Source organism: Balaenoptera ricei, chromosome 1, assembly GCF_028023285.1.
Source record: "Balaenoptera ricei isolate mBalRic1 chromosome 1, mBalRic1.hap2, whole genome shotgun sequence".
Taxonomy (NCBI): Eukaryota; Metazoa; Chordata; class Mammalia; order Artiodactyla; family Balaenopteridae; genus Balaenoptera; species Balaenoptera ricei.
The window spans coordinates 95731766-95749354 of NC_082639.1; the positions used below are offsets into that span (position 1 = coordinate 95731766).

General features: G+C 41.4%; 1 protein-coding gene across 1 annotated transcript in view; it reads right to left on the reverse strand.

Moving 5' to 3' along the window:
* The window catches only part of AKNAD1 (AKNA domain containing 1), a 34391-nt gene extending 21628 nt beyond the window's left edge, over positions 1 to 12763 (reverse strand). Inside the window, exons 1-5 of the mRNA XM_059900750.1 lie at positions 11789 to 12763; positions 9703 to 9742; positions 9028 to 9176; positions 8869 to 8931; positions 3855 to 3988 (exon numbers count right to left, since the gene is read on the reverse strand). Coding sequence (XP_059756733.1) covers positions 3855 to 3988; positions 8869 to 8931; positions 9028 to 9176; positions 9703 to 9742; positions 11789 to 12763 — 1361 coding nt within the window. The remainder of the gene's footprint in view (positions 1 to 3854; positions 3989 to 8868; positions 8932 to 9027; positions 9177 to 9702; positions 9743 to 11788) is intronic.
* Positions 12764 to 17589: the final 4826 nt, after the last annotated feature.

Sequence of the window (17589 nt, forward strand, 5' to 3'; positions counted from 1 at the left end):
TGCCCCCCAAAAGCACCAAATCCCAATGGGATTATGGGTGAGTTTACCAAAGACCTTAAGTAACTCTTCTGGAACATAAAAAGAAAGGGGAAATTTTCCCAACTGATTCTATAGATAAACATTAGGATATATATTAATATATTTTACTAGATTCATAAAAGAGATTAAATAGATTTCTAAACCCCATTTGATTAAACTTTTTCCTAAATTTAAAAATATCTAATTCTAGGGGCTTCCCTGGTGGCGCAGTGGTTGAGAATCTGCCTGCCAATGCAGGGGACACGGGTTCGAGCCCTGGTCTGGGAAGATCCCACATGCCGCGGAGCAACTAGGCCCGTGAGCCACAACTGCTGAGCCTGCGCGTCTGGAGCCTGTGCTCCGCAACGGGAGAGGCCGCGACAGTGAGAGGCCCGCGCACCGCGATGAAGAGTGGCCCCCACTTGCTGCAACTAGAGAAAGCCCTCGCACAGAAACGAAGACCCAACACAGCCATAAATAAATAAATAAACTACATTCCTTTAAAAAAAAAAAATATCTAATTCTAGTAAGCTAGGAATGGAAGATGGAAACTTTCTCGATAAAGCTTATCTACTTGAACCTACAGCAGCCATTATACTTGGAAGAATTCCCAATACCATTAGGAACATGACAAGAATGATTGTTTTCACTAGTATTATTCAATGTTTTTTTGGAAAACCTAGCAAATGAAATAAAGCAATAAAAAGAAATGTGATATAGAAAAGCTGGTGGGAAGAAAAGATATAATGTATAAATATTTAAGGGGAAAAGGGAAGTTGAGGGGAACTATTATTATTTTCTGATTGTCATACCTAAAAACTAAGACAATCAACTGAAAATCAACGAAATAGTAAGAAGATTGTGTCAGGTAGCCCCGTATAAGTTAAACATACAATTTTCTTTATTTCCTGTATATGGATTAGAGAAAACATCTATTAACAACACACAGAGGGACTTCCCTGGTGGTCCAGTGGTCAAGGATCTGCCTTCCAATGCAGGGGACGCGGGTTCGATCCCTGGTCTGGGAACTAAGATCCCACATGCTGTGGGGCAACTAAGCCTGCGCTCCACAACTACTGAGCCCGTGCCCCACAACTACTGAGCCTGCCACGCTCTGGAGCCCGTGCACCACAACTAGAGAGCCCACATGCCACAACTGCTGAGCCCGCGTGCTCTGGAGCCCATGCCACAACTAGAGAGAAGCCCGCGTACTGCAACAAAGAGCCCATGCACCACAGTGAAAGATCCCGCATGCCGCAAGGAAGATCGCATGTGCTGCAACTAAGACCCGATGCAGCCAAATAAATAAATATTTTTTTAAAAGGTATGTGTATAATCTTGACTCTTTAAAAAAAACAGATAAAGTATAAAATAGCTAAGAACAAATTTGACAAAACATGTAAAATCTACTTGAAGAAAACATGCTGGGGATGTTTTCATGGGAATGGGATGGGAATACTCATTGCAAAGATTTTAGTTTTTCCTGAACAGATCTGTAAATTCAACAAAATCCTAAACAAAATTCCAATGGAATTCTATTAAAGAAATTTGGTTCCTAAAACTATATTTCTCAATAAAAGTGACTCTATCAATGAAAAAAAAAGAAATTTGGTGAGCTGATTATAAAGTTTATTAGTAAGAAGAGTGTGCAAGAATAGCTAAAGAAAGTTTAAAAAGAAGAAACATTTAAAAATATACACTAACCTATAGTAATTTAGAACTATGTGGTTAATGTAGAAATAGAAACAGAACAATGGGGAGGATAGACCCAATCCCATGTACACATAGGGGTTTTTTATATGATAAAAGTGGCTTTTCACCTGTGGGGAAAGGCTGCCCTATTCAACAAGTGGTGGGACAAAGATCTAAACATGGAAAACCAGACTGATAAATAAAATATAGGAAAATATGTTCTAGTCTGGCAGGCAGAAGGAAATTCATCAGATGACAAGGAGAGATTGAAAATTTAAAGGAAGTGAAATGATGGAGCAAGGCCTCAAGGTAGCAGGAAGAGATAAGCTCAAGGACCAAGGCTGGAGAGGTTGGAAGGTGAGTGAAGGAAGAAAGAGGAGGTGAAAACATGCAGATCTGGAGGTGGAGAAAAGACATTTTTTGAGGGAATTTGTGATCTTTTCTGTAAAATAGAAGACAAGAGTGTATGCCGATAGTATCAGGGAGGAGGGATTGATGGAGGCAGAACCCCATTTCTTGACTCCTTGGCTTCTGATGCTAGTGTGTGAAAGAATCAAATGACCATCAGACTACATTCTGACAAACAAGATACATGAAATCCAAACAATGTTTTTGAATATTACCTTTCAAAGGCAATAATAAGAAGGTTTTAATAAGAGCACAATAGCTGACTTAAGCAATTAGCCAATTAATTTGCAGAATTCTTTCCTTTACAGAAAGCCATCAACAATGGCCTTTGGACCCATCATTTAGAAGGTTTTCGACACACCAAGACCTCAAGGGTTGGATTGGGTTCTGCTCTTTGCCACATTTTGCCCATTTGAGAACAAGAAGAGCTGAGCACACTTTGCTTGCTCTGAGGCAGTTCTGAGGTGAGTTTTGGGAGAGGCTGAGTCCTTCCCTTGCCCCAGTGTTGAAAGCTTCTCCTGTATATGGGATATAATTGCAGTTGGAACTCTTTTGATTTATACTGGGGCCAGGCGCAGTGTGGGTGTAACTAAGCTATAAATAAGGCATTGCATAACTTTGGTCTTAATGCGCACAGAGGCCTGTCTTTAAGATGACTGCCAAAACAAGTGGGATTTCTTGGAAAATAAATATCCTTACTCTATTAGTTTTTAAACAAATAGTGAAAGCATGTGGAGATCCTTTTTTCCAAGAAAAAAAAGGCTTTGGGGGAAAAAATCAATATTAAAACCTCATCCTTGCTGTCTAATTACTCAGTATTGAAATAACAATAGACAGAGATTTCATTCATTTTGAAGAAATAATACCTCAGGACACTAGTGCCAAAATATAAACCATTAAAATATTTTGGCATCAAGAATGAATTCATGTTAAAATGCTATGAATAGAAAGAGCTGAACTTACAAATATTAAGCCTACTAAATGGGTTCTTTAAATTCATCCCAGGAAATTATATGGAAACAATCCTAGCCTTGAGTCCTGGACTACATCTTAAAATTATTAAGATTGGAAAGAGAAGAGCATGGTGCCATCAGAATGGCCAGCTGGAATCTTCATTCAATGTGATTGTGCACCCAAGTTTCTAATGTGAATTAATTCAGGAATCATTTGACTTCAAGCTTTAACATTTCGCCTTTATCAGGATTTGTGGGTCCCTCACCCCCACACTAACCAACGTAACAATGATTCATTCCTGCCTGCTGTCTCTCTGGAATTGTCTATGCATGAGGAAAAAGAGGGACAGAAAAGAAGAACCAGGCAGGGGAAATAAAGGCAGGAGTGGGATGAAGGAGAGGACAGGACAGGAGGAGCTTGGAGAGGAGAGGGTCCTCTGGGGTTAACACATGAGCCTTTCTAGGGTTTCTTGTACTCTTCTGAGTCTCAGAACCAATTATAATGACATCCAACAAAATGCAGGGTGGTGGCACAATGTCTCTCCTCCAGGAGACCATTGTTCATTTGGGGCACTCTATCTGGGTCAGTGCCCTGCACAGGACCTTACACATAGCAGGAATTCTGTACTGCTTGTTGCATGGGGTGACACTTATTCAATGGTGGCACAGTTTTTGCTGACCCAAGACCAATGGCTCTCCATGCACGAAGCCAGCAGCCACATCAGAATACCACCTGAAGGAGATTACCTCTGACCCTTCCACCTTACACAGTTTAAGCCTCACCTTTCTGGATCAAATTCATCGACAGCTGGGGATTCATGCTTGTGGACTTGCTGTTTCAAAGTCAGATGCTTCTCCTTATTGGCCAGAAACTCCTGTTCCAGCAGTTCAAGGTGTCCCTGCAGTTTCTGGAGGACCTGTAGCAGTGAAGTCACTGGAATCAACCACAGGTAAGCCTGTGTATGTAGTTGTTTTTCCCCAAAACACAATGAGGGTGTACCCCACAGTAGTGTCAAAACAAAGCCATCATCCTTCTCCTGGCAATTGTTTTGTTTCAGAGTCTGACATCTAAAATATAGACAACCCAAGAGCCATCTCAGCATTTACGACACCTCATAGCACATAGCTGAAAAATATGGTCACTTCTGATTTCTCTCCTAGAACCCAGTCGAAGGTGTTTAAATTTTTGTTAATGGGACATTCATAATCCTACATATTTGCAGAATACGTTTTAGCTCATAGAGCACTTTTCCATTCATTATCTTATTTAATACATGAATCAATGTTGTAAATGTGGCAAACTAGATTTATTATCCCAGTTTTATAGAGGAGGAAATTGGGGCTCTAGAAAGTATGTCAGAAGTCACATAGATCTTAGAAAAGAACTGAAGTTAGAGGACCTGGGATTGAATCTATGGCACTTGGAGATGAAATGGGGAAGGAACATCAGGAATTTTAGTCAAAAGCTTCAAATGGGTCTTCCAGATGTAGCCTCATGCAGATGAATGTTTAAACTGTACAGGTCAAGGTCTTATCTCGATGCACAGAGGCTGCAGCCCAGCAGCCCCAGTCACTAAACATTCCCTGAGCACTGCCCATGATTGGTCCTGGGCCAAAAGTGTGAGAGACACAAAAGTTGTATCAGGCACAGTCCCTGGTCTCAGGGATTTTTTCCAGTTGGGAAAAGAGACTGTGGGATGGAATACTTTGCTATGTTTCAATGGAAGAAGTGAGACTTAAGTCAGGCTTAAAGGACTCAAGAGGGCTTGGATCAGGCAGTATCTGTGAAAATGGAGAGGAAAGGATGAATTGGAGAGATATTGCCAAGGGCAAGAATACTGCATCATGGGATTACAGAATCGAACACACCAGGGTTCAAGTTCAGACTGTCACCTACTAATTGTATGATTTTAGTCACCTTGAACTCTAAGTTTCAGTTTTCTGATTTGTGATAATAATAGCCCTCACCTCATATTGTAAAAATTAAATGAGATAATGCTTAGTGCCAGGAACATAGTACACCCTCAATAGATGGTAGCTGTCATCTTCATTGTTATTAGTTCTTACTATTATTAAAATAAACAAACAAGTTTAGAAGCATACTGGCTATAGGGGTATAAAAAATGGCAAGTGTGGGGCTTCCCTGGTGGCGCAGTGGTTGGGAATCTGCCTGCCAATGCAGGGGACACGGGTTCGAGCCCTGGTCTGGGAAGATCCCACATGCCGTGGAGCAACTAGGCCCGTGAGCCACAACTACTGAGCCTGCGCGTCTGGATCCTGTGCTCCGCAACAGGAGAGGCCGCGATAGTGATAGGCCTGCGCACCGCGATGAAGAGTGGCCCCCGTTTGCCACAACTAGAGAAAGCCCTCACACAGAAACGAAGACCCAACACAGCCAAAACTAAATAAATAAATAAATAAAATTAAAAAAAAAAAATGGCAAGTGTGGTAGATGTTTTCCATTTCCCCCCACCCCAGATCCACCCTCCATCTTTCTCTGTGCCCCAGCCAGGAGGCTCGCCTTCAATGGACCGTATCAGTAGGCTCCCATGCCTCTGGCTTTGGCTGATTTCAGCCAATGGAAGACAACAGCAGGAGAGAGGAACTGAAGAAGGATGAGGTAGGGTCTTTATTTCCCTGATTTCCTCCTGTGTGTATCATCATGGATTGGCTGTGTCTCTATCAAAAGCAGCAGAACTTGTCAGCGAGCCCTACAGTTACTGCTACTCTCCTTATGCTCCATTATCTGCTCTTCCTCTGTCCCTCTGCCCCACTGTTCCTTCCATGAGATGCTTTCTGTCCCTTATTGGTTTCCCTTAACCTTGCCCCTGCTTTTGTAAAATAATGCCTTACTAAGCTCTCCTCAATAACGCCACTGGAGGAAGCCATCCTGTTCTTGCCAGGACCCTGACTGATACTATAAATATCACAGACAACATTCAGGTTTCTACTGTGGGAGGTGGGAAGAATGTGAACCCCCTGACGAAACTGAGGAATTTGGAAAGGCTAACAAGTTTGAATGAAGATGTCAATGTTGGACAAGGTAGCATTTTTGGTGAGAGTGGGAGATCCAAAGGAAGATCAACACAAACGTTTGGAGCTCCAGATGAGAAGTGAGGACTAGTAGTTTAGGAATTGGTAGCATGAAAATGGTGGTTAAAGCCATGAGAAGGAATTAGGTATTCAAAGGAAAGAGAAAAGTGAAGAAAGCCAATTATGAATTATAATTTGGGATCTTGGAATTTTAACTGTGTTCAGAAGAAGATAGGGCATAGTTTTCTTGCCATAAATGTACCTCATTTAACTCTCTTAACTAAGATAGGAAGACATGCTACATGTCTAAGCTTGTACAATCAACACATAGAACCAGGATGTTTGCTCCAAAATCCAAATGCTTTCTCCGTGTGCTGCTCGCCCTGAGAAAGTTAGTTTCAGTCCTGTCTGGCCTTCCTTCACTGAACCAGATGGGCCCGGAACTCTCAGACCAAGGCTGACACTGTAAAGAGTCACCTCTCTCCTCTTCTCTCAGTCCTGACACGAATCCCCACATACCCTCTAACATAGGAAGAAACTTCCTGAATCGAGGCCTCAAGAAGGCTAATGCCTTGAACCAGTTTCCTCTGCTTTGCTTGGCCTTTTAAAACTTTATGTTCTCCCAGTTTCTGAAAGCCTGGGTTTTAGGAGATCTCCTTTATCATTCACTCCTTAACTCCTGCAATCTGGCTTCCGTAGATCCACCACTTCATTGAAATCAGGGCTGCCAAGCTCCCTCATGACCTCTCAGTTGCCAAATCCAATGCACATCCTGCTTACCTTCCTTACTTGAAGATTTGATGGTGTGGCCCACTCCCTCTTTCTCAAAACCCTCTTTTCTCTTGGCTTCTATAGCTCTACCCTTCCAGGTCTGCCTCGACCATTTGAGTCTCTCCTTATGGATCTCCTTTGTGGACCCCTCTTCTTTTACCTACCCCTGGTTCTGCTTCCCATGATCCTATCCTTGGATTTCTTCACTGCTTACTCTGCGTGTTTGCCTGAGCAATCGCCTATACCCCACAGCTTCAACATAAAACTATACCCAAATTTACATTTCTGACCCAAACAACTCCTCTGAGGTTCAGATCCATTGCTCTAATTGCCTAGTGGACCTCTCCAATTGGATGTATTACGGGTACCTCAAAATGTCCCAAACTGAACTTGACATCTTGCCTCCTGCCTACCTGGCACACCCATCCTGAACTGGATCCTCCACTTTTATTCCTGACCTTGGTTACCCAAGCTAGAAATCTGGAATGCATCCAAGCCTCCTCTCTTATTTACCTGGTTCAATCTGCCGCCACTTCCTTAAACTCTTGGATTTCTGCCCTCTCCATCGTCACTGCCAGCCTTGGTTTAGGGCTTCATATAACTTGTTACCTGGATTATGGCTTTCTAGCCGATCTCTGTCCCTACAGTCTTGCCCCCATGGTGCTTGCTGTTTCTCAGCTTTCAATCCTCCAGTGTTGCCCCATCACTCCACCTCAGGATGAAATTAATCTAAGCTCCTTAGCGTGGTGTAAAGGCTTTTCATGATGTAGTCCTTATCTACCTCTCCAGTCTCCTCCTTTCCCCCTGAGCTCCATCTGGTCAATTACACTGCCACACAGTTCCTCACACTCTCAGCACTTTCTTGTCCCTGTGCCACTGCACCTGCTGATTCCTTTTCCTGGAATACACCTTTGCCCTTACTCTGCCATATTCTTCCTACAATGCCCAGCTCAGAAGTCCCTTCCAGGAAGCCTTCTAAAGTACCCTCTCACTGGCAAGGGTGAGCCCCTTCAGTGCTGCCATTAGCATCATATGTAACCTTTCCCAAGCTGCATGTTACTTGTTGATTTACTGGTCTGTTGTTCCTAGGAGACCATAAGTCACTTGAAAAAGAAATGTTTCTTCATCTCCAAATTCCTAATGCCTGATACAGAGCCTGAGTCATAGAAAGTACCCCACAAATGTTGTCGAATGAATGTATGAGTTATTTACTTAATATGGTGAAAGAGTAATGAACTGTGTCTCAACATTTGCCTCCTCCTAGTTTTTGTCTATACTGTTTGGTTTCTGAAGCACAGACTGCCCTGAGCTTTGCTCGTGTCTTTTACGTCAGGACTTCTGGCCACCTGTCCTGCTGCTGACCCAATGGCCTAAACTACATCTTCAACTTCACACATCCCTGGTTCTAGTAGTCTCAGCTTTTTGCCCCACTGCCATGCTTCACCCCCACTTCCCACGACCCTGACACTGATGAACAAGGCTATGGTTACAACATAAATTAGTGATTTGATTAAATGCAACAAAAAGCAAGGATGTGAAAGTCAAAGATTTTGATCTGAAAAGCATGTCTTCAAGATTAATTTTAAGTTTTCAAAGTTTTATATATTGAGTTGCCAGACACTGGCAATTTTTATAGCCTGTATCCCTCAGGACCCATCAAATCTGGATGTGCTTGCCCTTTACAACAGCTGACATATTATTCTCTTGAACTTACCATGGTCTCATATTTATTATGGGATGACTGCTGAGGAAAAACAGCCATAAGTAATAGATGCCCTGAGAAGGAGAAAGGGCTAAATACATATAGAAATAGAAAGCTCTAAGCTCTTTTAGTCCCTGTAACACAAAGATAGTGTAATCTTCAGCAAAGCATTTCTTACCAGAGCATTTCTATTCCCACCAATGTAGAGAAAATATGATACTATAAAGTCATTTGTATTTTCCCATGTCAAATTCCCTAAAAAGATTTTTAAAACTTGATAAAATTTATTACCAGCCTCCTGTCTTTCAAATGATAGGGAGAATCCTGTGCTATGCTTTTGGAAAATTCTTGTACCTGCAGTGAAAAAATGCAATATTTCATTAAGGGCATAGTGTCTTACGTTTGAATTTGGTTATTTCTATTTTTCATAATAAGCTTTAAAAGTATTACTTTAGTCTTCAGTTGATCAGTCTGTTCTTTTAACTTCTGACACATCTGTTTCCCTTGGGATATCATGTGAAATGTGTAAGAAGAATTTGAGGAAGGGTCTTTCTGAGAGGTCAATGGCATCTTAGAGGGACTTGTGTCAGATTCTATTCCTATGTAATAAAGAATAAGTTTTGGTTACCATTCATCTCAGCTGCACTGCAGTTTTATTAAGTACAGAAAACAGAAGTCTGTGGCAATCACTATTTTTAAAAAAATTTTTTTTCAAAATGTATATCTAAATCAAAGAGGTTTAAAAATGCCGGTACCGGGACTACCCTGGTGGCGCAGTGGTTAAGAAACTGCCTGCCAGTGCAGGGGACATGGGTTGGATCCCTGGTCCTGGAGGATCCCACATGCCTCAGAGCAACTAAGCCCGTGTGCCACAACTACTGAGCCTGCACTCTAGAGCTTGCAAGCTGCAACTACTGAGCCCACACGCTGCAACTACTGAAGCCTGCGCGCCTAGAGCCCATGCTCCACAACAAGAAAAGCTATCACAATGAGAAGCCCAAGCATCATAGCGAAGAGCAGCCCCCACTCACCACAACTAGAGAAAGCCCACGCACAGCAACGAAGGCCCAATGCAGCCAAAAATTAAATAAATAAATAAATAAAAGTTTTTAAAAATGCTAGTACCTGCAAGATGTTCTTGGTGGATATGTACTGTGGGCTCCATCTGCGCATTTAAAGGAGAAGAAAACATGACTGTTGATAGTGATCATGACGCCATTACTCAGGATGACTTGATGTGTTCTGGTCATCGTGGAGGCCACCCAGTTGTGGCAAGAGCTGGGGCCCTGATGCCAAGGTTGAATTCCACTCTGACACTTATCTGCCAGGTGACCCAGAGCAATTACTTCATCACTGTAAACCTCAAATTCCTCAACAGTAAAATGGGGATAGTAATAGAACCTACCTCATAGTGTTGTGATGAGAATTAAATGTTACCATAGTATCTGGCACATGGTAAGCGTTCATGTTAGCTGTTACTACTATCATGTTTGATACTATTACGAGGAATACTCACATATTTCTCCTACAGCTAGACCATAGGTTCCACAAAGGACCGTTGTTGGTCTCGTCACCGGCTCTATTGCTAGTGTTCTCACTAACACCCAGACACATGGTAGCCACACTCCAGAGAATAATAACAGTAAGCGTTAAGTTCCAAAATGCGTCAAGATAGTGATTGTTCACACAGCCCTTTTCTACTCACCACAGGCTAACTGGATAAGAGTTCAAATTCTGGAGTGATTCACATTGAGGGTCTTCCCATTGTTCCCAACACACGCAGCTCACAAACACGCTAGTGCCAGGGAGCTACTGTAGTGGTCAAACTAGGCTGTGGTTATTATGAATATCTCAATTATATGGTGGCTGTGGAACCTATAGAGTCCAGTTCTCCAACCTGAACTGACAGGACGAGAGAAAATCAGACACCTGACTTCAGAATCCCATTGCCAGAGACAGATGAACTTGATATTCATTCTGCCCCTACTAACCACAGGGCACTGAGAACTGTGCCCACCGAGGGGCGTTCTCCTGCAAGCACAATGAGGAACGTGGAGACTTCCCAGTGTCACAGGGGTACAGATTTCTCCATGACTGAGAGAAGCATCCCAGTCGAGGCCAGGTGGGCTGCTGGTTCCAGGTACGTGTGTATGTGTGTGTGTGTCAGGGTGGGGGGGGTTCTGCTCAAACTCACCAGAACGTTCAGCTGAAAGAGAAGGCAGCTGAAGCATAAAGAGGTGGAAATGGAAATAGGCAGAGAATGTTCAGTCGGGGGGCCCTTCATAGAATGCTTAAAGGAAAGATCATACAGTCCTGGCAAAGTGCCAGAGAACTACAGTGTTTACTTTGATCATTATTGTGAACTTACCTAACTATTGAACCTCAAACAATCAATGAGATCCTGAGCCTCAGCATGTTGGGAAGGTGGGTGGAAGGATGGGAAGATGGGGAAAGGGGAAATAGTATAAATTAAACATTAGCAACATTTTGTACTAAATAGTTACCAATATAACAATCTTGAAGCGTGTTATTAAAGATCTTAATTCAGTCCAATTGAGCATTCATAACCAAGGACATAATATGTGCAAACAGAAGGCTAGGCCTCTGGGGGAACTTGGGCAAAGGAAAGATGAAGACGAGGTGGCTGCCTCCAGAGTCTTCAGATCTAGTGGAAGGAACAGACGTTTCCAAATCGTTAGGATCCAAAGCGGGCTGAGATAAATGCTCCGACAGAATACTAAACAAACAAGGATGGGAAAGACTGTGACTGGGGGCTTCTGAAAAGTCCTGTGGCCAGTGGGGAATTGAAAGAGGCCATGAAAATGAGCAGGTCTTTGGTAAGCAGAGGTGGGAGGTTCCACGTGAGGCAGGATCTCAGAGAGGGCAGGGCCAGCCAGGTACCTGAGGATGACTCCTGGGGTAGGAGGGGGGAGTTTAGTTTAGAAGCGTAGGATGACATAAAAAACGGGGAAACGCAAATTCCAGGTTTGAGAACTTGGATTTTATTCTATTATGTGTTGCTGTTAGTTCGGCCCCTGATTCTTCTCAGGAGAAGACCCACTGAGCTTCTGAGAGGTCAAGGTATTGGGCCAGAACTGGAACCCAGAACCTCAGACCTACAACTCAGTTCTATGCACCCTCCAAAGACCCACACTGATATAGATGAGCCACGACCCTGCTTATATGTTTGCTGGAGATGGCTTTCACTTACCTCTATCTGTTGTGAAGGTTCAGGAGTTTTCCATTTCTGCTCTTGTTTTTCAACATCGTTTGATCTAGACATGCTTTCTGAAATATCTTGCACAATAGCTGATTTATCTCTCAATTTAGGAGAAAAGCTGGCTTGTTTATCAGTTGTAAGTGGTTTGTCAATTATGTTATTTTTAGGAGCAACTTTAGAGGAATCAGAGAACCAGTAATGAACTTGACCTTGGCCGTATTTGAACCTGTTGCCTGAACTTTCTTGTTCAGCCTGCTGTTTCTGGGGTGTTTGCCCTTGGCAACTTTTTTCTTTATCACCTGGACTCTTGATTTTAGTTAGAAAATTTGAATTTTCCTGATGGCTGCTTTCTCCAGCAGCGACTGGATCCTCTAAATCAGAGGTGTTTTCTTCTGTCGTGGTTGGAAAACAACTGGGCTTATTGCTGTTTTCACCATCGCTTTTGGAGTTGAGTTGGTCAGTGAGTTCTGAGGTTTGTTCTGTCGGCCAAGAATTCTTAACATGCTGCAAAATAATATTTTTAATAATAGCTCCGTCAAAACTGTCAGCATTAGAGATCTCTGGGAGAGTTTCACAATTAATGCCTTGACCTTTTGAGAATTCCTCTTTGCAAAGATGATGGAGTAAAACATAAGAAATGTTTGACTTTAAAGGGTCTCCTTGGTTAGATGGAATATGAAGATTTATGGTGCATTGATTCTCTTTATCATATTTTTTGCTGATAGCATTTTCAGTTGTTTTATCCAAAGTCATGGCCATATCTGCCTTTCTGCAAGTCTCTCTATGTGTGGCCTTTTCTTGAAGGTCATCTTCTGTTAAATTCATTTGATTTGAGACACCAAGGATGTCATATTTTGAGGTAAAATTGTAATCGTTGTACATCTGAATTTGGGAGAAGTCCCCATCATAAGGCAAATCCTCCTGTTTCTTAGAAGTTGCATCTTCCAAGAAATCGGCTTCATCCATGTATGTGCAGCTTGACCTCCTTTATCGGTTGCTGCCTGGTCTTGATGTTCTTAATTGTAGCAACAGACCTTCTGGTTTTCATTGATTGTCTTCATTGTGTGTCTTAGTCCGTGCAAAACAAAAAGAGCCTCATTATTAAATATAATTTATTTAACGTATGAAACCATGCTTATCCTAGTGTCTATGCCAGAACAAAATGGATGCCTTTTGTTTAGAGAAATGCAGTTATAAACAAGAAGGCAGAAAGCTCAATCAAGAGTAACTCATCCTAAAGCCTACATTAACATAATCAGTGGTATATAAGCAAGGAATTAGAAAGGAGGGGGGCTAAATTTTTTATTCATTAAAATTTGAGGGAGACATTGGTCTCTAGTTAATGACCAAATATTTACCAACTTCTCTTAGGAAGTACTATTGGAAATTTGTTCTCCCCAAATAGGAGCTTGGAATGCAAGTAAAGGATTGATCTTTTTGAAGTACCACGGCTGTCACTTGTCTACACATCACTGATGGGCCGCTATGTGTGGCACTGAAAGCAGACTCAACTAAAACAAACCACCAGCCTACTCTGTTCTGGTGCTTTTTCATCTGTCCTCCCAGACATTCTGGTCCCCTTCTCCTGATTTTCCCTTGTATATTGGAGAAAGGCAGAGAAGGACTGACAGAAATATGAGCAAGGAACCAAAAGGTCTTTTGGACACCCAGAGGCCAATCTGCCATCAAGCCTCCCTCTTCTGATTAGAACCCAGGCAGAACCCAGTTCAAGAGGCTGCCTTGCTCTGAGCAGTCCTGTCAAGCTGCCACAGTCTGGTGGTAGCAGCGTGTCTCAGGGATACTCCTGAAAATGTTCAGAGCAAAACCAGCTGCCATTTGGTATGAGTCTTTTATTATTTTAAATAAAATTTAAAGCATCCATTTAGATATCACTTCTTGATTTGTAAACTTTTGGGACAACTTTTTAGAAGTAGTATAATTACCTCCAGTTTTAAGGGAGTAACTGAGGCTCTGACTCAACCAAGGGACCCACAACCACTGGCTGGCCTCCCTTGCCCATATAATGATGGGGTTGGATGAACAGATCTCTGAGGGCCTCTTCCCCATCTAAATTTTTATGAGTCTGTGGACTTCTGCTTTATTATATAACCTAAAAAGCTAAAGCAATATGTTTGACAAAGAAAGTAAGATTAATTCTCCAAGCAAAAAAAGAATAAACACTAAATGTGGTAAAGATATCTATAAAACATTGTACAAAAATTTGAATTTATAGATATATGCCAATGTTAGAGAACTCAAATAAAAATATTTTGTTTAAAGTGAGAGGGAGAAAGAGAGAAGAAAAAGAAGAATTATCGTCATCATCATCATCACTGCAGGATTACTTTACCAGTCTAATATTTACTGTAAAGTGAAGGTCATGAACAAAATTGCCGGCTACTCAACTGAACTTGAAGAACAAGGGAAATGCTTCCCAGGAAAGTCAAAAGCACAGAGGGGAAGCAGGCATTGGGAGACCTGAATTTGAATTCCGGGTTTTCCACTCTTTAGCTCTGTGCCATCAGGCAAGTTCCTTAACTTTTCGCAGTCTTAGTTTCCTCTTCTGAAAAATAGGAATAATAATACCTAGCTCACAGGACTGCTAGATGAACATGAGATAAGCTATCTAAAGCTCTTGGCATAGTGCTCGGCACAGAGTGAGCAAACAATTATGGTAGCTTAAAAATGAAAAAACCAGTCTCAGTGTTGGAGTGCTGAAGAACGCCCAGGTATAGAAGGCTAGGTACTCTTTATCTGTGGGATATTTACAGGATAAAGGAATACATGGCATATATGAGACATGATCTCTATAGGAGCCTTAAAATGACTTTAAAAATCTACCTGGAAATGAATTTATTGTTTGATGGTGAAAACTATCACCAAATAATTTTAGATAAAACATTGTTTAAGTCATCCAAATGGCCAACAGGTACATGAAAAGATACTCAACATTGCTAATCGTCAGGGAAATGCAGATTGAAACTATAATGAGCTATCACCTCACACCTGTTAGAATGGCCATCATCAAGAAGAAAAGAGATAACAAATGTTGGCGAGGATGTGGAGAAAAGGGAACCCTTGTATACTGTTGGTGCAGCCACTATGGAAAACAATATGAAAGTTCTTCAGAAAATAAAAAATAGATTTACCATATGATCCAGCAATTCCACTTCTGGATATATACCCAAATGAAATGAAAACAGGATATCAATAAGATACCTGCACTCCCATGTTTATTGCATCATTGTTTGCAATAGCCAAGACATGGAAACAACCTAAGTGCCATCAATGGATGAATGGATAAAGAAGATGTCATATATATACATTCTTATTCATATTCTTTTCCATTATGGTTTATCACAGGATATTGAATATAGTTCCCTGTGCTATACAGTAGGACCTTGTTGTTTATCCATTCCACATGTAATAGCTTGCATATCCTAATCCCAAACTCCCAGTTCATCCCTCCCCCACCTCCCCCTTGGCAGCACAAGTCTGTTCTCCATGTCTGTGCGCCTGTTTCTGTTTCATAGATAAATTCATTGGTGTCATATTTTAGATTCCACATATAAGTGGTATCATATGGTATTTGTCTTACTCTTTCTGACTTACTTCACTTAGTATGATAATCACTAGGGCCATCCATGTCACTGCAAATGGCATTGTTTCATTCTTTTTTATGGCTGAGTAGTATTCCACTGTATATGTGTACCACATCTTCTTTATCCATTCATCTGTCAACGGACATTTAGGTTGTTTCCATGTCATGGCTATTGTAAATAGTGCTGCAGTGAACATTGGGGTGCATGTATGGAAGATGTCATATGTATATTATGAGAAAGAAGGACATCCTGCCATTTACCATAACATTAATGGACCTTGAGCACATTGTGCTAAGTGAAATAAGTCAGAGAAATACAAGTACTGTATGGTACAACTTATATGTGGAATCTAAAAAAAGCTAAACGCATAAAAACAGAGAGTAGAATGGTGGTTACCAGGGGATGGAGGGTGGGGGGATAAGACAAATGTTGTTTAAGGGTACAGACCTGCAACGAGCAGTGAATAAACCCTAGAGATCTAAAGCACAGCATAATGAGTATAGACAACAATATTGTATTATAATCATCAAACTTTCTAAGAGACTAGAACTTAAGTATCCCAACCACTAAAAAAAATGATAATTATGTAACATGATAGAGGTCTAATTATCACTAAGATGGTAATCATATTACAATATGTAAATGGATCAAATTAACATGTTGTATACCTTAAAATTACACCTTGTTATATGTCAAATATATTTTAATTTTTTAAAGTTGTCTAATTTTTGAGGGGAAAAAGCATCTTTAAATGCCTACAGAGAAAAGAAAGATGAATTCTAGTTTTGCAGGACTTTTAATGACCCAAGCTATAGGCTGAAACTCATCCTCATGCCTTCCTTGTATCTTGAGGTACTCATTGCTGAGCATTTCTTGCTATGGAAGCCCTTCTTGCTATGGAAGAAAAGACCCTTTGTTAGCCAGATCCTAATTTCTAAAATATCATTCTGTTTAAACTGATAAAGTTTAATTTTTGCCATGACTCTTCAGAAAAAGAAAAAAGAGCAACCACCAAGACAAGCTAGAAGCTTGAGGAACTCTCTCATTACACACAGGAAAACAGCTTCTGTTATTATTATAGTTATTTTTGTGTGTGATTGCAAGCTATTAAAAGGATTTTTTCTGCTAAAGGACAAGCTACATCCTTAGAATCATAATGGGCACCTTACAGGTAGCTGGAAGCAACTAGACCATCTTCCCACATCAATACTCGGCTCCGTCTTAGAATCCTAAGGTGAATCCTAAGAGGTTCCAGTCAGAACCCAACAGAACTTTTCTATAGAACCCAATTTGACTTACTGAGTTCAGGTGAACATATTTGGGGCCATGACTGCTTTTGCAGCTCTCCTGACCATTATGTGCTCAGCAGCAGCTCACAAATCACGCTGAGAGTGAATACTTTGAGCAAAAGAGGCCAGCACATCACAGCGACCTGGCCCTGTGGAAACAGTTCAGTCTGGGCCCCGAATAGGGATGAACAGCAAAGTGCTCACCATGCTGACCTCTATTCCCTGTGTGGTTTACTTTATTATGAAGTCCGAATTTGGTGCTGAGGTGCTGGCCTAACCTCACTAATATGCCTAGTTTAAGAGAAGAAAATAACCATGGCTGGGATGACTGCAAATCTGATGGATTCAACTAAGAATGTCTATAGATGGATAAACCAAAACTCCTTGGTTGTTGGAGACCAAAGATGGTCAGCGAATCATTGTTTCTGGCTGGTAGGTGATGTTTGTTCTATCTACCAGGCCCATTTAGTGGTAATACAGATGTTATATATGATGTTATGTATCAGAGGACTGTTTCCATCTTCAAAGGAAAACTGTGGGGCTGTGTGCCTGTGACAGTCTCTTAGCCTCATCCCCAATACGCTCTGTTCTGTGTTTAGACCTCTGCTAGCCTCCAACAGGGTGCACCTGGCCCCGAGGCAGAGGAGAAAACAGGCGTTGTTGCCACCAACGCTTCCCTGCCTCCTTCCACTAAAGAACTTAACACTCAGGTCCTGAACCCCACTCTTCTAAGATCAACCCTACTTTCTGTAATGGTAATAGGAGTTGACTGTTGGAAACAATGATTCAGCAATCCAAAATCTTCTTACTCCTTTATATGTGTGTCATTAAGAATGTGACTAGATTACAGTTAGGAGCTTTAAGTACATGATCCAATGATGTTTTGTGCCCATAAATCAAT